Source organism: Euleptes europaea, chromosome 3 (genome assembly GCF_029931775.1).
Source record: "Euleptes europaea isolate rEulEur1 chromosome 3, rEulEur1.hap1, whole genome shotgun sequence".
Classification (NCBI taxonomy): Eukaryota; Metazoa; Chordata; class Lepidosauria; order Squamata; family Sphaerodactylidae; genus Euleptes; species Euleptes europaea.
The window spans coordinates 18,727,298-18,754,160 of NC_079314.1; the positions used below are offsets into that span (position 1 = coordinate 18,727,298).

The 26,863-nt window shown below is 43.4% G+C and overlaps 1 protein-coding gene and 1 non-coding gene across 2 annotated transcripts in view; both read right to left on the bottom strand.

Moving 5' to 3' along the window:
- Window positions 1-20,338: 20,338 nt before the first annotated feature.
- HNRNPR (heterogeneous nuclear ribonucleoprotein R) overlaps window positions 20,339-26,863 on the bottom strand; it is a 105,253-nt gene continuing 98,728 nt past the window's right edge. Inside the window, exons 7-11 of the mRNA XM_056847329.1 lie at window positions 24,761-24,896; window positions 23,883-24,088; window positions 22,858-23,007; window positions 21,836-21,957; window positions 20,339-21,643 (exon numbers count right to left, since the gene is read on the bottom strand). Of these exons, the coding sequence (XP_056703307.1) occupies window positions 21,034-21,643; window positions 21,836-21,957; window positions 22,858-23,007; window positions 23,883-24,088; window positions 24,761-24,896 (1,224 nt within the window). The 3' untranslated portion in view covers window positions 20,339-21,033. The remainder of the gene's footprint in view (window positions 21,644-21,835; window positions 21,958-22,857; window positions 23,008-23,882; window positions 24,089-24,760; window positions 24,897-26,863) is intronic.
- TRNAE-UUC (transfer RNA glutamic acid (anticodon UUC)) lies at window positions 23,454-23,529 on the bottom strand. The gene has a single exon. It is a non-coding gene; the product is annotated as a tRNA-Glu (tRNA).

Sequence of the window (26,863 nt, forward strand, 5' to 3'; positions counted from 1 at the left end):
TCTCTGGTGGCCCGCCAATTGCTCAACCCCCTCTTCAAATTGAAGTTGCCAGACATACATATTGATTTCTTTGCTAGGACTGACTTAAGCTTTTCACCACTGCTTCTTTTACTTACATGTGGCTTTATAGTCACAATTGTGGATGCTATTATTAAATTCTCAGTTTTGGGGTTAATGACATGCGTGCCATTATAGCAAAAAAAATAATAATAATCTCATAGTGACTCTCCTACACCCAAAGCAAAGATCAGGTCTTTTTACCAACATTTTTACCTTGCGAGAGGCAATAGCATATTAGGTGTATCAGAGCAGGCCTGGAGAAACCCGAATTCGAATCCTCATGTAATTATGAAGCTCCATGGGTTTCTTATTGGGTAACCCTGAGCCAGTCATTCCCTCTCCTGCAGTTTCACCTACCTCACAGACTTGCCACATGGCTAAAACCTGAGACCATTAGGTATGCCACCTCTGTCTTGGAAGAGGGAAGATTTTAAAGAGCCAGCATGGTGTAGTGGTTAAGAGTGGTGGTTTGGAGCAGTGGACTCTGATCTGGAGAACCAGGTTTGATTCCCCTCCTCCACGAGAAGCGGACACTAATCTGGTGAACTGGATTTGTTTCCCTACTCCTACACATGAAGCCAGCTGGGTGACTTTGGGCTAGTCACAGCTCTCTCTGCCCCACCTACCTCACAGGGTGCCTGTTGTGGGGAGGGGAAGGAGAGTGTAAGCCGGTTTGATTCTTTCTTAAGTGGTAGAGAAAGTCAGCATATAAAAACCAACTCTTCTTCTCCTTAAAGAACATACAAACTGGGATAATAAACTGCTGCAACCTGGGCCGCACCACTGTTAAGAGATGGCTTCTGGAGTCTGTAACTTCAGACACATCAGTTAACCCAAGGGAAATTGAGGGGACAAAGCTACGTTGTAGGGGGCAGGTGAAGTGCCTTTTTGCTCTCTCTGTTCACTTTATGAGCTAACCAAAGCTAATAGCCAAAAAAATCCATCTACAATTGTAAGAGCAGGGCTTTAGCGACTACTGTAATCTTCAAACAGCCGCATTCCTTTAATTTACTGCACTGCAGGGAGTCCCAAGTTCACGTCCTGCAAGAACGTAGCAATGGTTGGGCGAAGCCAATGGGGTGACTTTGAACGCTGAAAGCAAAACATTTACCTGCTGGAGTTCATCAAAAAAGCAGTCCTGCCCCCTGGTGGCTCAAAGGGACTATACGGTTTCAACAGCCGTTTTAACCCTTTTCGTTAAGCTTGCTTCGACAACGCCTAACTTCTTACATACAACGGTAGCGGTTTTCTTCTTACAAGTCTTGCGTGTGTAAAGTGCCGTCAAGTCGCAGCCGACTTATAGCGACCCCTTTTGGGGTTTTCATGGCAAGAGACTAACAGGTGGTTTGCCAGTGTCTTCCTCTGCACAGCAACCCTAATATTCCTTGGTGGTCTCCCATCCAAATACTAACCAGGGCTGACCCTACTTAGCTTTTGAGACTTATCCATTCTTATATTATACCCCTCTGTTTTGTTTCAGGTAAAAAACAGGGCAGATGTTCTTCTGGTGCAGGGAGGACGTCAGCTGCCAAAGGGGCTTGTTCCAGAACAGTAGCTGTCTTGGTTTGTAGCACAAAGCGTACTGCGTAATCGGTTAGAATCGGGCCTGGTTTGGAGGGGGAGAAAAGGGGTCACAGATGGTAGAACTGCCTGCCCCATTGTATACCTCAGCTAGTGGGTTCCGGCTTTTTTCTTCCACCCCTCACCCCTTCATTTGCAGTGCTGTTTTCCTTTGCAGGGTTTTTTTAACGTAGTGAAACACTCCAAAACGGCAAATCCTCTACCAGCAGTCTGAAGGGGTGCCATTTTGTTCTGCCACTTCATTGTCCTACAAGCGTGACCCAGGTCTAACTGGTTTACTGTGGCACCACATACATGTATGCATGTCTCATCCTGTTGAAGCAGAGGACAGTGGTTGAAGCATCCTGTTAAAGCAGTAAAAACCAGACCTTCCCCACTCCACCTGTCAGGAACTGCAAATCCCTACCTGTCCAGAAGTGGTTCCAGATCTTTGCACCTAAAAACTGTTTAAAAGCCTAAACCAGAGGTTCCCAAACTTTTTGAGTCATGGAGCACTTTTCAGGAGAGAAATTCATCACGGAGCACTAATTTTCACCTAGCATCCATATGCTAAACTGAATGACAATAGTATTTTTCTTTCCAATCTCTTCACAGAGCACTAGATGTTTCACGGAGCACCAAGTGCACCACGGAGCACAGTTTGGGAACCTCTGGCCTAAACCATCATGTTAAAAATCGTGGAATAGCACAAGAATCACTGTTGCTTGTCTAAGGACTGCAATTCTTGGGGGGAACGTTCAGATTTGGATTTCAATCCAATCCCATAAAGTTTGTGTTTGTTGCTAGCGGTCAGACACCACTTCAAACTGGTTTTACTTATGCACAGCATTGTGAACTATGGTTAGATCATTACCCAGTAAAGACACAGAGTGGTTTATTCTCAATGGTCAAACCTCTCCCCTCCATCTGCACACCCCAGGGCCCCAATTTCTTCAACACTGAATTGCTTTGGCATACTCCCCCTCCTGCCACTGCCCCCTCGAAACACCAATTGCCACCTCGGGGGGATCAAACCCATCGCATTTTGTGTGAAAATTGAGCTGTGATAAAAAACGGAACACAAAACTGCTAAACTGTGAATTTAATCCAAGGTCGGTCAGCTTACGCTATATCCCATTCTTAAAATTTGGGACATCAAGTAGACGTATCTCCAACTGAACATGGTGGATAGACATGTGTGTCTGTAGCAGTAGAAAAGAGCAAGTCTAGTAGCACCTTAAAGACTAACAAAATTTCTGGCAGGCTTTCATGAGTCACGGCTCACTTCTTCAGATACAACAGGAATGTGAGTCCATCTATCCTTAAGTAGAGAAGAGTGAATTGAGACACCCAGTAGCAATAGCATGTAAATGTCAATAGCAAGTAAACGACATTAGCAGGTGTGATTGAATTAGGCATTGGTAATGAGACAGGAGCCCCGTGGCACAGAGTGGTCAGCTGCAGTACTGCAGTCCAAAGCTCTGCTCACGACCTGAGTTCGATCCCGACGGAAGCTGGTTTCAGGTAGCCGGCTCAAGGTTGACTCAGCCTTCCATCCTTCCGAGGTCGGTAAAATGAGTACCCAGCTTGCTGGGGGTAAAGGGAAGAGGACTGGGGAAGGCACTGGCAAACCACCCCGTAAACAAAGTCTGCCTAGAAAATGTTGAGATGTGATGTCACCCCATGAGTCAGGAATGACCTGGTGCTTGCACAGGGGACCTTTACCTTTTTTAATGAGATAGGAATCCCAGGTCTCTATGCAATCCAGGAGAATGCATTGTCTTGAGCCTATTAGCTGTAATTCAACAGTCTCTCTTTCTAATCTCCCTTTGTAAGAGAACTCCTACTCTTAAATCAGCAACTGATATGTCCTGGAAGGTTAAAATGTTCCCCCACCGGTTCCCAACTAAACAGACACACAACTTCTTAAGACTGCTACGCACCCCCCACAGCTGGGCCACTTCTGCTTCTTCCTCGGGGTGTGACATAAGCTGCCCTCACAGCCCCATGAACCAGCGGTGGAACATACTTCATCCATGAAGGGCTTGTCCCCATGGGAGCCGCCCACCAACCAGTATTCCTTGCTGTTCCATCTCTACAAGGTAGAAGTTATCGTCTGAAGTGTGATTTCTACTACGGGAATTAAATCAACCTCTACTGTGAGTTCAGGGGAAAAAACCACCCTCAAGTGTTTATCTGAGCTAGGCAGAGAGCCCACGTGGTGTGGTGGTTAAGAGCAGTGGACTCTAGCCTGGAAAACCGGGTTCGATTCCCCACTCCTCCACATGAGCGGCGGACTCTAATCCGGTGAACCGGGTTGGTTTCCTCACTCCTACACATGAAGCTAGCTGGCTGATCTTGGGCTAGTCACCGTTCTTTCCGAACTCTCAGCTCCACCTACCTCACAAAGCGTCTGTTGTGGGGAGGGGAAGAGGAGGAGATTGTAAGCCAGTTTGATTCTCCTTAAAAGGTAGAGAAACTTGGCATATAAAAACCAACTCCTTCTTCCATAGATTATGTTACGTTGGTCCAGTAGTTTATTTATTGGTTCCGATTTGGGTTTTTTTTTTTGACGCTATAAATTACTGTGAGCCCAGCTTTGTCACCTACAGCAACTTAAACTAAAGTCGTCGTTCCTTCCAATTGTCTAGGCAGCTTACTGGGCCAGACCTGGTTCATTGCAAGCAGATACCTTCATGCTATTCTTTGGTCAGGAAACGGCAGGCTCTTGGAAGAAGACCACTACAAGCTCACTTCGGTAAAGTCTTTATTAGAAGGAAACGGCCGTTTACAAGAGGAAGCAAGTACACAAATAAAAATGTATAGATTTTTCCAACCAAACCGTCACTTCCTTGCTGTAGTCAGCATACCCACCTGGTCCTTTTGGTAAATATACACCAGGTCATGAATTAACACAACCCAGCAGAAAGGAATCACATCTCCATGGGGATCAGCAATCCAAATGAGGCCATTTTTTGCATCGCCAGTTATTGTTCTGTACTCATACTCATGTAGTCCGTTATGGCCAACCCCAAAAGACAAACTGAAGGACACAATTGCCAAGAGCCCCCCCCCTTCCCCCAAGGCACCAAGAACAGATTCTTCATTCCCCTCCACCCCAGATTGTTTCACTTTTCTCCTTCAGCTATTATAGATGTTCATCCTGCTCCATTCAGAAAAACCATGTGCTCATCTTTCTGGGACTGCACTATGTAAGCACGCATGGGAGTTACACGGCACACCTGAATGCTGCCCTTGGTCAAAAAACTCCCTGTCCACAGAGCGTGAGACAATCAAAGGTGAAGAGAACTAACCTAGCCATTCTCACTGTATTTTTGACACACAGGGCAAATTCTTTACTTCCCCCCCCCCTCAAGGGTGGCAATTCAAACACACTTGCTGTCGCCATTCACCTTGTAAAAGAGGTTACTGTTCTCGTGGGAAAAGAGAGTGAGAGATTGGGGGCGGGGGCGGGGGGAATGCCCGGAGTCAAGCAACTGGGCAGACTCAAGGGCAGAGGTGGAATTCTAAGCTCTGACTCCTGGTGTTAGGTTTGTCCTGCTAGACACTGGATGATGCTATGAAGAACAACACATTGTGCGTGACTGCATTTGCACATTAAGTGCATGGCACAAGGTGGGTGAGAGTAAGAATAGAATCATAGAGTTGGAAGGGACCACCAGGGCCATCTAGTCCAACCCCCTGCACAACACAGGAAATTCACAACTACCTCTCCCCCACACACCAGGCGACCCCTACTCCATGCTCAGAAGAAGGCCAAGGTGTCCTCCCTCTCATGCTCTGCCTAAGGTCATAGAATCAGTATTGCTGACAGATGGCCATCTAGCCTCTTCTTAAAAACCTCCAGGGAAGGAGAGCTCACCACCTCCCGAGGAACTGTTCTGTTGGAAACTCTTTTAATTTCAACTCATTGGTTCTGGTCCGATCCTGACCAAGCATGAATGTTGTTCCTTGGATCCAGAAATCTGGGTCATTCTTGCCCAGACTGCTTCTCTGGCCCCTCTGGGTCAAGGCCAGACTTAGTATATCAATGTGGGGGTAGGTCGTCGCACCCACAAAGTAGCCAACCCAGTAGCCAACTCACCCATTTGTCTCTCCTGGTCTGGTCTGATGTCACCGTTATCCTCCGAAGTCACAGAATCCCCAAGGCGGTCTCTTTCTGGGCTTCCTCAGGTGACGCTTCTGAAATGTTAGGGTTTCACAGCATCAGCAACACATTTCCACGACTCCACAGAAGTTGCACTCTGCTACATAGGAAGGCAGCCCCATCTTTCACCACAGACTCACTTCCAAGCCAACTGCCTTTCTAATTTTCTAATATAAAGAGTGACGCTCGTAATTTTGAACACATGAAGCTGCCTTCTACTGTATCAGACCCTTGGTCCATCAAAGTCAGTACTGTCTACTCAGACCGGCAGCGGCTCTCCAGGGACTCAGGCAGAGGTCTTTCACATCACCTCCTTGCCTAGTTCCTAGGTCCCTGGAGGTGCCAGGGATTGAACCTGGGACCTTCTGCATGCCAAGCAGATGCTCTACCACTGAGCCACAGCCCCTCCCCCATTTTCCATTTTTACCTCTTCCAACAGTAAATTCTAAGCAACGTCTAGGAAAAGAAGGCTAAAATATGGCAGGGTGCCATGTTTAATGCATCTCTATCATTGGAAAAAGACATTAGGATAAAAGCAGACAATTTTAACAACCCAGTAACAAGAGCTATGGTTCTTTTTGAGCGGCTTCCTCTATTATAAGCTACAGAAAGCACTGGAGAAACTGGAAACAGAGCTCTGTACAAATAATCAACTTTGAAATTAAAATCAAGCCAAATCCTGTGGCCAGAAAACTGGTATTCACAATTTGATTGTGCTAGTTATGAAGAGGGGAACAAGCAGGCACACCAAAAACCCCGTCACTAGATATCTTACTCTATAATTTCTGTCTTCTTTTAGCTGGAACTCGTTTCAATCCTAGTTTTGCAACAGTGAGGACTAGTAACTTTTTCCGGCTTTCAACTGGAAGTTGAGGTTCTTGGGTGACTCCATTCCACACTCGGGCAGGACAGTGCACCAGCCAAACAGCTCTGGTTGCCGGACCAGAAACCAGCTCCAGAGGAACAAAAGGCCTCATATGGTGCTTTAGAGGCAAACAAACATATCTTTAGAGGATGTTACTGAGAGCCGAAGCCTACCTCATCCTTTTCTGTCATTTTCCGCTAAGACTTATTTTTTGTTGTGATTCTCAGTGAACTCTCCTTCCTGCCCTATGTTGCAATTATTGGTTTTGCACGCGTATTTTAGCTCAGTTTTGCTTTAATGATGCATTTTCGTTTGGTTTTAATGGTTTTTAAAGATGGTTTTTTATTAGATAAGTCTCTAATCTGTTGGCCACCTTGGTGGCCCTAATGAAGGCAGAAAGGGCAGGATATAAATTATGAGTAACAGTAACATTTGCTTCTAAAAGCTTATTCTGTAACGACACTCATTTGGCTGTGACAGACTAAGTGACACCTTCCTGAATATTCCAGAGGATACATCTCTCTTCTGCTGCAGCTTTCTTTCCCTAATATTGGCTATCTCCATGCAATTTTGTTTTGCTCCTGTATAAAGAGGGAGCCAGTATAAGCAGATGGCCAATTGTTATTTTATTCAAAATGGCTATTGGGTGTTGTTGTTTTTTTGTCTAGTACAAAAGGTCAGCCCTTTAATAAGCTCCTTGAGTTGTAAGAGGAACATGCTGCTTGCCGTCCTATTACTGCCCCCTAAGAAGGGAATAATGTCAGCCTGTTTAAATTCTAAATTTAACTGTACATCTTTATACAATACCAAATCAGCGCTCAAGTGGGCTGGACAAACAAGACTGATAAGCAAGCCGGCAAAAAACACCAAGAAAAACCACCCTCTTACCTGCAAATGTCCACCCTTGAAAGCAGCTTACGCTAACAACGCTCATGAGCTTCGTGTTGAGTGCAGGCAAAAGCTGATCTTCTGCTGTCATGCTTAAGACTTCTGTTATTGAGAGAAGACAGCCCCCAAAACAACGCCATAATTTTTTACCGCATCAAAGAGTGGGTTTTTTTTTTTTTGAAGTTGAAAACTTTATGCTTTCAGGACCAGACCCCACTTGTGCGATCAACAAAGGCAAGAACCACAAATACACAGCGCACCCACAAACCCTTGCAGATTTGCATCGTTGCAATCAACGGTTCTAAAATCCTCGCTCTGAATAATACCCAGGCTTTGGCATTAAGGGGAGAAAACCAACCTAGCCTGCAGACCACCATTACCTGTGGCTCCAAGTTCAATCACCCCACTGGTAGCCTTTTAACAATAGAGGTTGCCCCCTTCTGCTTTTAGGGTGGAAGAACTCCAGTGAGCCACGTCCGCTGGAGGCAAACAAACATGACATGTGACCTGAACTCCCCATCTCTATGGACCAGGAAACTCAGATTGTTGCAAAACTCTTTCTTTTTTTAAAGCCTGTATGTACACAATGAAGCCAAAAGGCGGAATTCCAGATAAATTCTTAGCTGCTGAATGTCTGACTTTTGATTGACTGGGAAGTTCCAAAGGGGTATTGGTGGTGGTGGTGGTGGGGCTGCAAAAATTCCCTAAAGCAAGACAGCATGAGTTTTTATCCAACAAGCTTTGATTTCCATATAGGTTACAATAGACAGACAACAGGTTGCTTCCTGAAAGGTGCCACGTTTGGCCAAATGGACAACTAGCGGAGACACTGGGGGGTACTCATAAGTACATTTTCTCCTTACAGTGGTAATCTTAGTTCAAAATCCTAGTTGCTTCAGCTACATTTACCCAGCTGCTTCAGACACTGCAAACATTTTGACAGATAAATGGTCTCAGAGAATCAACTTTTGCTGAATACTCATAAATAATAAGGCATTGGATAGTTGGCATAAATTTTTCCTTCATTCTTACGAGAAGTCAAGGTAGGGGAGGGGCCGTGGCTCAGTGGCAGAGCATCTGCTCGGTATGCGGAAGGTCCCAGGTTCAATCTCCGGCATCTCCACTTAAAAGGACCATGGGGTAATGACGTGAAAGACCTGTACACAAGACCCTGGAGAGCAGGTGCCAGTCTGAGTAGATAATACTGACCTTGATGGACCAATAGTCTGGGTCAGTTTAAGGCAGCTTTCTGCAAGTATCTCATCATCACCCCCATACTACAAACTGGAGCTGAAGTGGAGAGACACCGGCTTACCCAATGGCAGAGATGAGATCTGAACCAGGAACTTTAAGACGTTGGTCAGCCCCATAAAAATCTTGCTGGACCATCTTGTTCTTCTCAACATGAGAAGTGAACCCACCCAACTTAAAGCAGCACACAGATTCCTGGCCAGGGCTTCCACTGTGTCCTGCCTCTCAGAGAAAAGAGTTGCCACCGACAGAGAACAATTCCCTGAACACATCCTCTAGCAGAAGCATTTGGAAAAGAGCCGGAAAATAAAAAATGATCACCTTGATAATGTATAGTGAAAAGGGTCTTGATAACGTATAGTGAAAAAAGGTAAAAAAGGAACCAAAACTTTAAAATGGGGGGGTTTCCCTAGAAAAATATAACTATCATTAATAATGCAAGTGGTTTTATCTATTATATTATCTCTCTCCGTGTGTGTATACACACAGAGAATATATAGTTTGATTCATAATACTTATGATTTGCCTCAAGATTAATGGAATGATCACTGTCAAACTATTATTATTGCTATTAATACACTTACCTTGCCTATAACAACCAGTGTTGAGATATTGTGTATTACATATAATACTATTGTCTGCTATACTTTTTTATTTTCTACTCTGATGTAATGATTACAAATGTAACTGCTGTCGAGGGTGCGGGTTATAAATGGAATAAAATAAATAAATAAAAACCCATCCCCAAAGCACTGGACCCTTGCTGTTTAAAACATTCGGCGATTCTAGGCTTCCAACCCCAATAATGAAAATGTGTTCCTCTTTTAAAGCCTTCTAGCCCTGTTCAGGGGCTTGAACCCAAGGCACAACCGCCCTGAAGGGTCAGCCCAACAATTCATCTACTCCAGCATCCCATCACCAACGGAGCTCACAGGCAAGGCTAGAAGGAGACGCCATCACCTGTTTGCCCCTTCTGAGGTACAGACCCTCTGCACGTGGAGGTTCTATTTATTTAGCATGGCTAAAGTGGTTACACTTGAACTGGTGGCTTATCTTGTGGGAGGGATCACTATGGTTTTCCCAACCTTGCTGCCAATCTGTTTCAACAAGTGACCTCAGGATCTACTACACAGACGCTTCTGTATAGCTGTCCTTTTTGTGGTGTTCATAATTTTAAGCTTTGTCTCTCCTCCACCGTCTCAAATCCAACATGCAATGCTCGGCCATTACAAGTTAAATCTGATCTGCCTTTATATTTACTTTATTTATACCCCACATTTCTCCCCAATGGGTCCGCAAAGTGGTTTACGACATTCTCTCCTCGATTTTTGTTATGAGCTCACCTAACTGGGGAAAGGAAACCTCCCGGAGCGCTTAACAATAAATAAGCAAGAGCCCTACTGCAAAAATGTAGTCCCTTCCAGTTGGCGGATGTGCGGAGAAAAAGAGTTCCTATATAGGAGAAAGAATAAAAACAGCAATGGTTAATTGACTTCACCCAATCCCACCTCAGCCTGTTAATCGAAAACTGAGGCTTGGATCCTGTCGTTGTGGACAGAAGGATTTCTTGCCTCCTGCTGTAACCCAAAATCCTGTTCCTGGGGTTCAGGCAAGGCAAGGGGGTTGGGGTCGGAGGTCTGCCACCAAGGGGGCGGGCAAAAATTAACCCCCTGCCACCAGCAGAAATGTTCAACAGAATCCAACCTCACCTCTACAGATCCAATTAGGCAAAAAACAACAACAACCCAGCCCTGTTGACAGGGTGTCTTTGATTAGCCATTGAACTGGTCCTGCAGGCCACTCAGTGCAGATGTTGTGACCTACAGCCACGAAGTTATGAAGAACAGCAGCATCAGCCTATTTACAGAAAGGCATCTCATCCGTCTTCCCCCAACATCATTGGAGTTGGGAAGGCCTGGGTAGAACCAACACTTTGCATACATCTAGAGCTTCTGCGCTGTCTCCCCGGCGAATCGATCGCAGGGTGGCGAAAGACCAGTGCTTGAGACCCCCAAGAAAAGATGCCAGGCAGTAATAGGCAGAAATGGACCAACACGGCTTCCGTATTCGGGGCCCTGTACTTGAAATCCCAAGGAAGCCTGGGAAAGACTTTGCAGTTTAGTAGAAATTTGCAACCGGGCGATTATTCCTAATTTTTTTCCCACGCAAACCAACTTAACTCTTATTCCCCCAACACTTCTCACCAGTGTTCAATTCGGCATCTCTACCCCAAGTAATCTGATATGTTCCCAATTGTCAGACAACTTAGATTTCCCCCCCCCCTTTATTTTACCTTTTCATTCCAGAAGACTTGTCTAATACCGATGTGCTGACCTCTTCCTCTCCAAAAAGAGTACATTTGACCAGCTGGAGAGAAGCCAAGGGCTATGGTGTTCTGTGTGTGTTCTTCACTGGTTTCGAACTGATTCTATAAACATATCTCAAGCGACAGAACTAGTTGTTACTAGAAAATGCCCCATTTCATGTTGGTGGGTCAAAGAATCCCGATGTATGCTTGATAACACAGTTAACACCTGAAAAACTGAGCATTTATTGGCACAAGTGACCCATCTCCAACAAGACCCAAAGAAACAGTGAAGCAGCAGCAAATAACTTGTAATTTGACATCAGCAAAATTTTAAAAACCTTCAGAATGCACATCCCATAAATTAGTAAATCTTTGCAAAGTAGACTGGATGAAATCAGTTTTGCCAAAGTTGACACATTGTGCTATCAAGGTTACGTGGCAATCCAGGACTTTCTCCCAGAAATAATGTGATTTGCAGAAAACCTCCTAGGGTCCACTGCAAAGTTCTCTCCTCTCCCACCCAACCCTTTTTTTACCCACACACTTCTTTGGACCAGGATTGTGTAATGCACATGCATATCCACATCCTGCCCCTTTCTGAAAAAGACCCAGTGTAAGTTATTGAGAACCTGCTCGAAATGCAATTATCATTAGTGGGGGGAAAAAAGTAAAATAAAGTCATCTGTGGAGTACTTCAAGAGAATTAAAGGAAAGAGAAAGTTATCCAGTAGTGTCTGCATGTCCCTTAGGTAGGCACTAGATAGCCGGAAAGCCAAAGAAGACAGCTCTGCTTAGCGCCTGATGGAGACGCTACGTTTCCCATTCTCCCCAGAAATCAGGAGCGGCTTGCTTGTTCCTCCTTCCTCTCCCAATCAACCAGGATGTTTCAAGCACCAGCTTAAAAAGCACGGTTTGTGCCGCCTTAGTGAGGCTGTCACATTCCACACCACTACATGCTGAAAAGGGAGGGGTGTAAGATGTGAGGCAAAGGAATGAGCAAGCGAGCTAGCTGACAGGCGTCTCTCTATGAGAAACTGGCAAGAAAAAAACTCAGATTAAAGATAAAGAAAAAGAGTTGGTTTTTTATATGCCGACTTTCTCTACCACTTAAGGAAGAATCAAACCTTCCCTTCCCCTCCACACAACGGACACCCTGTGAGGTAGGTGGGGTTGAGAGGGCTCTAAGAGAACTGTGACTAGCCCAAGGTCACCCAGCTGGCTTCATGTGGAGGAGCGGGGAAACGAAGCCGGTTCACCAGGTTAGAGTCCACCGCTCCAAACCACCACTCTTAACCACTATACCACACTAGCTCCCCCCTGTTAAACCCAACCTCTCATTTGCAAATTAACAGAGTATTGTGAAAACAGCCTCATTCCCTGTTTGTCTTGTCACCGTGAACAAAGACATCTTCAGAAGCGTGCAATGGAAGGATGGGAATTCCTGTTGCGACATTAAAATCATGTGGAAAGTATCATCTGTATAATTAAGTACAGTGTAAAGGACTGTCCCCGTGAGACTGTGCTGACACTGAATTCTAATGTGGTTACTTGTGCGAGTGTTACTCAAAGCAAGGACTGTTAGCAAGAACACAGACTTTGGAGCTAAAGCTCAAAGGCCTATGCGATGACTCCCTGTGATGCTGGATTGTCGATCTGGGTGTCTATGGGCCAACTGCCCACGCTTGGCCTGTCCTACCTTACAGGGCTGTTGTATGACCGAAACAGAATTACCTGTAGGTATGCCGCTCAGAGCTCCATGAAGGAAGACCAAGATGTAAGTGTGCTATTACCACAATACCCCCCCATAAGGGCGCTATGCTTTTGAAAAGTTTTTAACTACCAGTGATTTTTAAAAAGTTATACAAACATTACTCTTCACTGACCCGTGAATCAGCTGCTGTAAGCAGCAGGTGTCTGAATGGCCTGAGAAGAAAATTCTGATTTATCGCAGCACCTCTCAACTACGGACAATTTGGAAGTGTGGGAAGTCCTTCCAAATGTCGGCCATCTGCAGAAAACAGTTAAAAATAATCTCTGCAACTTAAAGCCATACCACGGGAAAGCTGCAGCACAGAAGCAGACAGGCCATCGACCCCCGCCCACCCCTTTCTTCGTTTCGCTTCTCTAATTTCCCCAGATTTCACCATTCGTACTTTACAAACCAAGTCAGGCGAGGCATGTTTCAAGATAACACTGCCTAGCACAGACTTCTATAGGCCAATACGGCATGAACAGCAATACTGAGGAGTGAAAGCAAGGACTGGGAATCAGAAGAAATTGATGTACTCAGTGGCAACGGCTCAAATACCAACCAATTTACTTCATGATGCTGGAAATACAGTTATCTGTGGGTGAAGAGGCAGGATGGCTTCAATCCTAAACTGCACAAGAGAAGTCACACTAGATGAAGGCAACTTCCTCCCTCGCACCCCACACACTGCAGTCTTTTGTGCCCCCAAAATTGTGCTCCTGTGGAAGACTGGACCTGACTGAACAGTAAGGGAAGCAAATTTGGAGCCTGCTGCAGGAAGGGGAAAAACAGCACACAAAAAAACCCACCCTCCCCAGACGAAAAAGCCATTCCGCAGCAGTGCCAGATGTCACGCCCTGCCTTCGGCTGTCCTAGAAGGAAAATACAAGAAGATTCCAAGATCAGAAAGTCTGTGCCTTTGCAGGTCAGGAGACATTGAAACCACCGAACATGTATTGTTCAGCTGTCCATTGTATGAGGCTCGTATTAAATGCATTGCTTCCCTGATCAGTGGATTCCCCGATAAGCCAGTCGAGTTCCTGACTAAGAAGCTCCTGATGAGGGAAACGCCACACTTTTGGCTCCCAACTGCCAAATTTTGTGCCATCACAATTACAACTCACAAAAATAGAATGGAAAAAATTAATAAACCTTGCCATATTTTTAGAAATATTAAGATGTTAAGTTAATCCTTGTGATTTGTTTTAATATCTTACATTTTAATATCATTAGACTTTTATCTAATTTTGTAATTTATATTAGTTTTGCAGTTTTATTAAGTCAAATAATTTTATGTATTAACTTTTGGATGGTCAGAATTCATCGAGAACTACAGCTGATGTTAGACATGAAGTTTACTTTTGACCCCAAATTTTATTTACTCAGTATAGTTCCACCAAATTTACCTCCGAAATCGCATGATGTTTTTAAATATGCCACAACAGCTGCAAGAATGGTGTTAGCAAGAACCTGGAAACAAACTCACACTCCTGAAATAGATGATTGGAAAGAAAAACTCTTGGAATATGCAAGTATGGCCAGAATGACTTTTGAACTAAATCCTAAATTCAGCGAATCTACTGAGCAATTTGAGGAGAAATGGGCGTCTTTTTATATTTATATAAAATGTAGCTAATTTCAACGAAGTATATAAACCTTGTACTATCTTTTCTTACTTTAATTAACTGCCAAGTAAAATATGAATTTTTAGATATTAGAAACCAGCCTGATACAAGTATAACAAACTAAAGATATTCTGTAACTATGTTTTATTCAGAAATCATTTTATAATATTGTATTGTTTTTATAAACTTAACGTTTACCCCTTCCCTTTTTTTCCTGTACCCTCTAATTATATAAATAAAAAACACTTAAAAAAAAACTTTTGGATGGTCAAACGGACCATATCGATAAATAAATTCTGCAGGAGCAGGCATTGTACAGACCAACTAACACCTTAGGACCCAAGCCAAATTTTTCGCTCACACAACCCTATGCAGAGTATTTGATATTACCAACTGTAAATGTACTAGAAATGCAGTTATCCACATAACCAGTAGTTCTGAAGGTATCAGGCTGTCAACAAGACTCATTGGATTCCAAGGTTGTAAATTATGCTGAAAATGTCATTCTTCTGACCAAAGTCTGCCTCTCCTGCCAAGAGCAATTGCAGAAGTTCTGGATCCTTATAAAAGATTCTTTGAGGGGGAAGAAGCACAGCAGATTTAAGGAAGAAACCTGGGGTTTTCTACGTTCGCAATACCAATGACGTCTATTTTCTTTTCAGTTTGAATCTTTCAGATAAGGCTGAAACTGTCGGCCTTATATATACACCCTTCTGTAGCTCAGTACAATACACATCAATCCTGGAGAAAATCCACCATTAGGCAAGAATCTCAGTAACATCCACACTCCAGTCAGAACAGCACACAGTATTTAGCACAATGACAATTAAGGACCCCAAGAAGGTAGCAAAAGAACACTGAAGAAACAACCCCTGTGTTATTCCAGACCTATTAGTAACAAGAGAGATTGCCAGTAGACAGCGTTAACTGGTGTCAATTAAATTAAAGAACAGAGGATTTATTGGCATGTTCAGAGAGTTCGTTTTCAGAGCTTTATTAAATATGCTGACATGAAGAAGACAGGCAAGATCCAATCATGTGTCCTGCTGTGAGCTTTTATCTGAACTCAAGGAGGGCTTGCAGTTGTGGAGACTGCTTCTATTTTAAAGAAGACTTGTGAATATGGGCAGCACAAGGACTCCTTGTAAACCGAAGCTGCACAGCTGTGTTTGGCATTGATCCGAATTCTCAGGCCTGTGTTACGCACTTTGGTATTTTTGCAGCCGCCTAGCATTCTGGAAAGCCGCCTGTCACAGGAGGCAAACAAAATTAAGCCGCTTTTATCCATGTTACAAGGAGCCCTTTTTAGCCTGAGAATGTGGAAGCAAGAAGTGGAAAAGAAAAAATCAGAGGTATGTACCAGGTTCGCTTAAAGAGCGGCAGGATTACCATTCAACCAGGAAATGAGGTCATCCCATGGCCGCCTCACTCATTTATTCACTGTCAACATTTATTACAAGCAGATGTTGTCATAGTTTAAAAATACCTTCACCCCCCCTTTTGATAACACAGATTTAATTCAAAATCCTGATGGCATGAATGGAAGAATCCCATTGAGCGCCTTGGAGATTTAATACTGTCAGGGTTTATCTGACCAAAAGCCAGGCTGCCAGTTTTAACAGCAAGTTTTAATAGCACCTAAACCATGCCGCTGATGCATAAGAACTGGAAACCTGGAGCATTGTGCACAGTTCTAGAGGCTTCACTTAAAAAATGTGGACAGAGTGGAGCAGGTGCAGAGGACAGCGATGAGGATGATCAGGGGCCTGGAGACAAAGCCCTACCAGGAAAGGCTGAGGGAGTTGGGAATGTTTAGCCTGGAGAAGAGGAGGTTGAGGGGGGACATGATTGCTCTCTTTAAGTACTTGAAGGGCTTAGAGGAGGGCAGGGAGCTATTCCTGTTGGCAGCAGAGGATAGGGCTCATAATAATGGGTTTAAATTAAGGGCGGAAAGGTACCAGCTGGATTATCAGGAAAATATTTTTTACAGTAAGAGTTGTTCAACAGTGGAATCGGCTACCTAGGGAGGTGGTGAGCTCCCCCTAACTGGCAGTCTTTAAGTAGCGGCTGGCCAAACACTTGTCAGGGATGCTCTAGGCCTACCCTGCATTGAGCAGGGGGTTGGACTAGATGGCCTGTATGGCCCCTTCCAACTCTGATCCTACTTCAGACTTGTGCAGAAGCGTAGGTTCTGTGGTCACCAGCTGGTAACCACATGGAGGCGGAGGGGGCCAAACCGCTGCATTCATGCCTGGCCTCCCTCCCCACATGCCTATAAGACAGCTACACAGTCTCAACAATTGGTGCCAACATAAGTGCAAATCTGCTTTCTTAAAACCGGCAGGATCACGTTCATACTCACCTCTCAGATATCAACTGAGGCATCTGCTATAAAACGTTTCTAAAAAATAATAATGTCTTTAAAAAAAAGAAAAAGAACAGGAAACCCAAGAAAGTTGGAATAGCGAGGAGAGGCGAAGGCAAGGGGGCATAATCCCTCCCCAACACACACACCCCCAGAAAAGCCCTTTCATCTTTACTACAGAAAAATGAGAAAGAAGGTTCTCTTACCGATAAATCCAATGGGTTACTCTGTCCCCTGCGAACCCCACCTAGCAAGTCGACAGCATGACATGTCAGGTCAGGGCAGCCTCAACCACGCCTCCCTGATAGTCAGGTAATAAAAGGAAGGAGTTAAAACAGAAGTTACTCGTGTAGGCTTCTGGATAATAATCAGAAAACGTTATGCAATAGATTCTGAACTGTCATTCAGAGCTTCTGGTAACCTCCTTATAAAAAACGTATTTCCTCCAGAGGAAAATTTAGCTTTCACTCTAACAAGACCACACAGCTTACTTAGCAGATAACGCCTTCATTGCGTAATGAGGATCAGAGGGGGGGTTTGTTTTTGGTTTGCTGATACTCCCAACCGTTGCAAAATTAAACATGCACCTTGCTGAGCCAGTACGGATTTTGTAGGAGTACGTATCAAATTTATTACGCAAAGCAGCTCAACGCAAGCTCTAAGTTAACAGAAGCTCCCATTTGCAGAGAAATGGGAAATACAGCTCAGAGCCCTCGTCTCACATAGCCCTTAGAACTTTAGTGGCTTTAAACCGTTTGGGTAATTATTTTTTTTAAAGGCCTAAAACAGCCAACATTTACTCACACAAAACAGTCCAAATTTAAATTGAAGGATTATATAGGCAAGGATTGAAAAATCTGGCTCATGTGCAGGAACTGCAAACACCCAAATCATGCTTGGCCAGGCAAAGCGTCCTAAATGAAGTTCCAAGATTTGCTTGCATAAAGACTCCAATCTGGAAGGCCCTAGGAGTTTCCTTGTGCTTTTCCTCACTTTGCTCATCATAATAATAGCCTCCTTACAAGCATGTTTTTTTTAAAAAAAATGTTCAAAAATGCAAATGAGTTTAAATAATGGCATACAAATGCAGACAAAGTGAAAATATAATCAGGCTTTGATAAATGAGGTAGTCATTCATAGAGCTGATTATTAAAGCTTTAAGATCTTCCAGTTCTTTTCAATTTTAAACAGAAATTCTGGGGATTTGCTTCTTTAAAACAGCTGGTCAATTGAAGATTGGAGTATTCTACAGCTAGAAGAAGAATCCCCACTGAAGGGACTATGCCTAGAACAATTCCATTTGAAGGTTTTTAGACATTTTCCTTCGTAAGTACGAATGGTTTTCGGTGACCCGATTAATTTGTTCATACTACAATCATGGATATACAGGGAATAAGAATTTGTAGAAGTCTTTTGACAAAGGTTTCTGAATGAACAAAACTCTGGCATTAGCTTGCTTCAAAATCACCTTCGTATCGATAAAGAGACATTTAAGCAACTGCTATAAATGAGTGATCAAATATTGAATCCCATTTCATGATTCCTCCCCCACCTTGAAGAACAAAGGCTTGAGAGATTCTTACAGGGGTTCTCTCCCCCCCCCCCACCGCCCCGGATTGCTTTAATGAATAAACGTCAAAACACAGAATGAACAAAATATATTTTAGACTGCCCTTTGGCATTTAGTTATTTGTTAATGCGGTTCTAAAAGGGAGAAAAAGTTTTCTAAAGCAATGATGGTCTAATTAGATTGTGCTCTGCATTTAATTGTAAACATGAAAAAAAACCCAAAGTTTTTGTTCTTTTGATTCAGTTCACATACCACTGAAATATTTTAAGACAGCACCATCGTCTTTTAAAGATATAATTTAGACAGAACGTTTGTTGACAGGTGGGCGCTCAAATTTCCATCAGTACACATACATTTTTGCTACTTGTAAGAACTTCCCAGAATTTAAATCATGTAAAAAGCTTGCACTTTGAACAGACTACTGAACACAGCCGCAGAATCTGATTAATCTGTAGCACGTTTTGAGTTAAATTTCCAATCCATTCCATATTCGTTAATAGATATTTTCATTTCATTTCAATACAAAAAGGCTGCCCTTTATCAGTTTTTGGAAGACCTTGCTTAGGTCCCATAATGGGTAATATTAAGCACCTTTTCAACCCAGCTCAAGGTGAAAACAAGATTTGGTTCCACTAGTTTATATAACTGTTAAATTGTGGCGTTGACTGCTCAACAAGTGATGGACTTTTTTTGTTCTTGCATGTCATCGGGTATTAGAAAGCCAGCTGCCTCCTCCTCATATTTAGTAGCCTGATAAGCTTCATGAACAAAATCCTGCATCTTTACTCAGACAGAAGCAGAGACATCTATACAACTAAGAACTACAGGATTTCATTTGAACATGAGGGTAGTCAATTTCTACTAGCACAAACCATAGTATTTCGTTTCATGCCTTTCCTGCCCATTCCCAAATTGTCTGAGTAGATTATGAAGGGAAAACTAGTCTTTAAAAGTAGGGTTTTTTCTCAGTCCAATGAAAATTAATTTGTGTTCCTGGCTGATAAACCAAATTATGGGAAGATAAAATACTGTGATAAAACAATGTCATTCTTCTGAACAAGGAGGCTTAAACAAGCAGCTTGTTTTCTGTGCCGGCGTCTTTTCATAATTGTACTACCTTCGAATCAAATGCAAACCAGCAGTTTTTTTAATGGACATTCAAGTTAGCCAATCTGAGGCATGACAATTAAACGATTGAGATTTATTTCCTAGAATATGCAAATGTACTCCACTGTAGCATAGCAACGGTATGCAGGATGAAGTGGGTGAACTGAGAGTCAAATGCACGCTAAAATACGGTTATCAAAACAGGATTCGTGAAAAAAGGTTTTTGGTATACCGTGGACTGGCAGTGTCCCAAATCAGTGGAGATCTGCTTTTTAAAAATCATTCATTCAACAAGATGGAAAAATTAATGTTAATTAAATTTAGGTAACCTGTTAGCTATATCATAAGATTTACTTACATTTTCAATGAACTTTGTAAAAAAAATGACAACCAATTGCTTATCTTTGTCCAAAAATATAACGCAATAAAACCAATTGAGCACCACGTCTGACTTGCATACTATCAAATCAAGTTGGGAGTCATTAGGTGTTATCCACATTAGTAGCAGGGTTAAATTTAAGGACTTTTCCTGACAATACTTTTCTCCCACTACAAATGGTTTGTGCAAGTGATCAGATGTATCTGAAGCTGTTAAAAAAGCAACCAATTCAAAGTTAAATGCAACTAGATTAGAGCACCAATTAATGAATTTCAATTTGATTCTATTATTAGACCTAGTTCTGAGTCACATGCCACATGTTGGAAATCACAAGAAATTTGCATGAATTTGATCACTCACATAGGCAGTTTTTTAAAAAAATGTTTCTTGCAAGAATGACCAATAAAATGATGTTTTAGGACACAATTGAATTTGAAATAGGTAATGTTTTGAATAGATTTTTGAGTTTTATTGAAATCTTACATGAACAAGAAGAAATTGGAAATACAATCACATCAAGGAACAAATTGCCACGGATTTGACGTTTAGGCCAAACAAATTTTGTAGGGCAGATTTTCAAAAAGGTGTGAAGTTATAACAATTTAAAAACACAGTTTTTAACCTACTTCTAGGAATGCAAAACATACAGTCATGTTATTTTTTTTCAATACAAGAAAACTTAATTTTGTTTTAATTTCTTAAAACTACGGAGACAAAGTACTAGCTTTAGTTTATGTACAGCATATGCCTATGTAGTCTATCCCAAATCCAAAAAAGAAAAATAAGAAACTGTCCAAAAAACAGAAGTTTTGCAAAATCATGATTTAACAAGTGTTGCCCATCCTGCTGATAAAACTGCTAAAATGAAGCCTAAACGATAAAAAGCACTGTATCCCCAAAACTGAGTTTGGGAATTCTGCAAGCTCAGTAATGTCCAAGTGCATTTATGAGAAAGAAAAAAAAAAAGACTTGAGTATATACACAATAGAGTGATTCTTCAGCCCAATACAAATGGCAGCCAATCACTACTGAAGGATGAAACATTAAGCCAATTTTTTTTTGTTTTGGAAGGATGTAGAGCTAGAAGCCAAATTCTATCTCGCCAACGATTCCCCCACACGCCCACCTTATTCTGTGTTACTTCCACTGCTGCCCGTACGTATCCTGATAAAACTCCTGGTTGTCATTATTGTAACCATAGTTACCGGCATATTCACCACCTTGCTGAAGCGGCTGCTGGGCGATTGGCTGGGAGCCCCAGTTCTGCTGGTTGTTGGTCTGGCGGCGCTTGGAGTCAGGCTGGTTGTAACCGTCCGCCTTTCTCTTGCCTCCCACGTTGCCCCCACGGTTGCCCCGGGCTCCGCGGGCACCGCGTCCTCTCTGCTGCTGGGCGGGACCCCCTCTCCCACCCCGGGCTCCTCTCGGCGGCCCCATCGGTGCTCCCCTCTGGGAATAGCCAGCTCTACCTCTTGGCGGTGGTGCTCCCCGCCCCCTAGGTGGTGGAGGTGCGCCTCGCCCACCCCTTCCTCCTCCTCTTCCTCTTATCGCATAGCCATCGTCGTAGCCGTAGTAGGGGTCTTCGTAGCCACCACGGTAGTCGTGATAGTCATAGCCATAATAATCATCGTAATAATCTTCGTAGCCATAGTAATCTGGGGGGTAGCCGTAGCCGCCTCTCCCGCCACGGCCTCGGCCCCTAATAGGCGGCGGCATACGAGGGGGAGGATAGTAATAGTAATCTTCATACCTAGTGAGGAGGAGGGGGGGGGGAAATCACCATCAGCCTTGTGTCAGTCACATTATTGCTTTTTTACTTAAGTTTTAAAATTCCCATTTGTCAACTGTTCAGCATGCAAGATTTAAGGGGAAATGTATACGGCAACACAAAACTCTTAATCTTCGTGCTACCCTACAGTTAATGTAGGATTTAAAAACTCACGCTGTACTTCTGGAGGCTTGTCTGGCGGCCTGCCTCTCTTTCCTTTTCTTATCTGGAGGCTTGGCTAATACTATTTCAATTTCTTCCCCCTCTATTTCTTTTCCGTTCATTTCATTCATGGCCTGTTCAGGGAGAAGAAAAAAAATTCTCTTAAAAAAATGTATTCCCATTTATTTAACATCTGGTTGCCTTTTCTTTGAAAAGGGGCCTGAAACAGCTTATAATACGAATACTTAAATGGCACCCATAAAAGAAGAGGAGGAGGAGGAGAAAAAGAAAAAAACAGAAGAAAAAGAAAAAGGAGAAAAAGAAGAGGACAAAGAGAAGAAAGAAGAAAAAGAAGAGGAGAAAAAGAAGAAAATGAAGAAAAGAAGAAGCGGAGGAGTTTGTTTTTATACAATTGCCTTCCATTCCCCTCCCCACAACAGGCACCTTGGGAGGTAGGTGGGGCTGAGAGACCTCTGAGAGAACTGTGACTAGCCCAAGATTACCCAGCAGGCTTCATGTGCAGGAGTAGAGAAACAAACCCGGTTCACCAGATTAGCCTCCGCCGCTCATGTGGAGGAGTCAGGAATCAAACCCAGTACTCCAGATTATAGTCCACTACTCTTAAAATAATCTAAACCACTACCACCGAAGGAGGAGGGGTGGAAATGCTCCTTTGGGACATTTGATGTTATCTGCGGAGCCTGCAGTCAGCAAAATGCTTGTTAACAAGCTTAACAGCTTTTAGGAGAGACGCCATCTTTCCATCTAGCCTTAAATGGAGACCAACTCTTTGCATGGATCTGGAAGCTGCACAAACTTCTTTCTGGGAAAACGCGCAGAAAGGAGACTCCGCTAGCACCACTTCATGGAGAAGGAGCTCTCCTCTCGCCCTGCCTTCTGGGGGAGAGGAACTTGGGTAGGGAGAGGGAAAACCTTAATCAGGTTAAGGGTTGGACAACCGCTCCCCCTGAACTTATTTACTAGGCTCTGTAAGCATTAGTTATAATAAATTTAAAACGGTGCCAGCAGCCTACCTTGACTGCTGCCCCCCTATCCTCAAAATGGACAAAAGCATAGTCTTTTAGTTTCTTCACTCTTTCCAGCTTTCCAAACTCCGAAAAGGATTTCTCCAATAACTCTTCTGTCACTGTAGTGGCCAAATTCCTCACAAATAGAACTTTCACCTGTTAAGAAAATAGGAATCAACACCACCACGACCAGTTGAGAAACAGAGGCACTGGCTCTCAGTGAACGGGTTTGGCCCCTCTTCATTCCCCTTTGGCCATTGGACTCTGTGACATTGATGTCCCCCCCTCCCCAAACCCCGCCCTCCTTAGGCTCCACCCCAAAAACCTCCCACCGGTGGCAAAGAGACCTGGCATCCCTGTGGAGCAGATAAGGAGCCTACAAGGAGAGAGAAGGGAGTGCTGCAAATAGCAAGAATTGGGTTACTTGGACTATTGATTCAGCCACACAATTCTGGTAACAATGACACATGCACATGAAGCAGCCTTACGCCGAGGTAGAACTCTTGTCTATCAAGATCAGATCTCTCTACTCTAACCGGCAGTGGCTATCCAGGGTCACAGGCTGAGGTTTTTCACATCACCCTCTACCTGATCCTTTTAACTGGAGATGCCAGGGATTGAACCTGGGGCCTTCTGCATGAAAAGCAGATGCTCTACCGCTGCAGCCATGGCCCCTCCCTCCTAGAGGGAGGACATATTTAATTAAAGGATTTTAAATAATCACAAGCTACTGAAACGTACAAAGTAATCATCCTTGGAAATGGCACAGGAATATCATCTTAGAACATTCACAAATTCAAGACAAATAAACGGGTTTTGCTCAGGTATGACCAGTTCACTAATAGTTTAAGGATGCATTTGTTATTTTTCTTTGTGGCATTTGTTATTTTTCTTTGCTTCTTGTGAGTGAAACAGAGTATTAAAAAGAGCAAAGGGACCTCTGAGGGGGGAGGAAGCAACCCTCATGTAATTTTTTTTATTAAACAGCTTTTAGCACAAACTTATTTCCATAGCAGCCTCAGCTTCCTTACCTTTGCCATGACTTCTGGATCGGGTTCCTCTACTGGATCAGCCCATTCCACAGTTACGATATTTCCCCAGACTTTTACTTTCCCACTCATCAGCCGACGCCGAGCTTGAGCTGCTGATTTGTGATCCTCATATTCCAGGAAGCAGAATCCACGATTCTTCTTTTTATCGTCAGGTTGATGATACAAGATTACATCCACCAAGCCCTCTGTAAACACAAGACATCTGGATGTAACTATGAGGGAGGAACCCTAAAACAGGGGTCCCGGACGTGGTGCCCACCAAGTGGTTTTTTTGAATGTGGCTACTTTTGAAAGGGGCTACTTAGGGCTGCTGCCCAGCAGGGCTTCTGACTGGCCACTGGAGATCTGATTGGCTATGCAGATTAAAACAATGCTGTTTTAGTGGCAGTGCTGGTTTCATTCTTTCTCATTTCTTCTTCTTCTCCTAAAGAAACTACCCTCTTTCCCGGAACATGGGGCAGGTGACATGGGGAACTAGGCTCAGAAGAGCCACAGGTGGGCATGCCAAAAGAGCCACATGTGGCTTCCGAGTCTAAGACAGAATGAATTTCTCGCAACCGCTCTAACAGAGATTCCCACATAGTTGAATGTTGTTTATAAAATCAATTCAGCATCGTAACTGGCAGATTTATTGTTACCAACAACCAGCTTGCTGTAGTATAGTCTTGACAACAGCCGTTATCCTACCATTCCAGTCAGCAAAGTCCAATGCCTTCCTAAAGTCTAAGAAAAGACGAGCCACAGAACGAGCCAGTAAAGTTGGAAGAAGGCTCCTTAGGCTGTAGGAAGCCTTCAAGCTATGCAGAAATGGAGTGGGCAGGATAGAGGCCAACACACGCCAATCATGGTCTCTTTACCTGTAACTTTACTGAACTCTTCTAAGATGTTTTCCTTTGTTTTGTTTTTTGGAATCGATCCAACAAACAGCCTATTGTTTGCCACGGAGATGCATACACCAAGGTGTTTGCCGGGACGGATTTCGTAGTTGTCACACTGAAAGGCAAAGGAGTTAATGCTCAGCTTAAAGACTTTATTTAATAGAACATGGACAGCAGACACTGCACCCTGTGGTGTCATCTGGTAATACAGTGCCGTCTACTTACATATATACATCTACCTCCAGAAGAGGGCAGAAATTGTGCCAAAGGGACGAGATTTAAATTGGCAATAAAGCAACTTCCCAGAAGCATCCCTGACATTTTTGGTCGCTCGCTACACAGGTTTACCCCTATCTACTTGCTCACTGACAATCTCAAAGGATTCAAAAAGGTTGGTTAGGTAAAATTTCTTCTGCAGAAGCCAAGCTGGTTTTTCCAGCCTTAAATCAAGTTTTTCACTACATGTATGTGAGCCACCGAGGAATACCAAAGTTACTGTGCAGAGGAAGGCACTGGCAAACCACCTCTGTTAGTCTCTTGCCATGAAAACCCCCAAAAAGGGGTCGCCATAAGTCGGCTGCGACTTGAAGGCACTTCACACACACACGAGCCAAATGGTGGGCTGATAGTAAGGTTATCTAGGTCACATCAAAACTGTATGGTATGAAGCCCCAAATAGGGGCCTCAGCCAAATTCAGCCTGTACCTTTCCTTATTAACACCGACCAGATGGCACTGTTAAAGGATGAGGTGAGTAAAAATGCAGGAAATTTATAGTGAACAAAGGCACAGTTTCATGTGGCTTGCTCTAGAACAGTGGTTCACAACCTGCTATATCTTAAGTCCCATCAATCACTCTGTCAAAGAACCTGGGTCCCACTTTATCAGAAACAAAAAGCCCACTTTTTCTAAGAAGGATGTTTATGTTTGCAGACATTTTGTTACCATGTATGGTTAAGTTTTAACTTCATAAAAATTGCAGTAGTATTGTTGGGAGTAAATTTTATCGCTGTGGCTTTAACGGATAATCCCTAGCAGAGCAGGGATGGCAGAAAGAGGCACATCAAAGACACTTGCTAGTGGGCAGAGGAAACGGGGGATTAGGAGCACACAGTGTCCAAGCTTACTAGCAGCATGCCAAAAGGTCACAGATGGATAATCTGTGGCAGGAAGGGTCTGCAGAAGACAGCATGTCACACTTGCAGATGGACACAGACATGGGGACCGAGGGAGAGCAAATTCCTGGCAACTGTTATGAAAACCCTGCACCCAATTAGACTACTTCTGAGTCCAACCAGTGGTACACATACCTCTGGCTAAGAACCACTCCTCTAAAAGACGGTGGGGGCTCATGTGCAAAGAAACATATAGACGCTCAACAGTCTTGCCCTTAACAAGACAGCTTGGTTATGTAAGCTAACCACAACTGCAAAGCTACATGTTTTGTCCACACTAGGGTTGTGCATATCGATATACCCGAACCGAAAATAAACCCAAAATTAGCCAAATTAGACCGAATACCAAAACCTGGGAATCTGCCTGAAGACAAATAGGCAATTCCTGGAAAAGCCAAATAATTATTCAGGCTTTTTCAGGTTCGACTAGTCGCCTTTGCTCCGATGCACAGCTCTGCGCTTTCTCTCATTTTTCTATCTTTGACTGGTTTTTTGGGCCCCATAGTTGGGGCCCTTTTGAGGTAGGATTTGTGTAATCGGAGCCAACTTGGTCTGACAACTATTGGTCTGATCTGCAATTCTGCATCAAGCATAAGGTTTATTTAAAAGGCGGGGCTCACCCAGACATGTCCGGTGGGATATACCCTCAAATTAAAAAACAGCCGCTTCTACAGCTACTTATTGGGCTTCTGAAGAAGCCTCCTAACCCGCGCGGATGAGCAATCACAAGAGCTGCTTTGGTAATGATTTCAATATTTAGGACAGAATACAGACAGGTTTCCGGTAAGTGTCCTGTTTCATACTATTTTTCATCAGTATAACATAATAGTCCATAAATAATATATATTCTCTTCTTGTTTAATTATCTTCTTCTTTTTTTCAGATCCCTTTACTGAAGAATGTAGAAG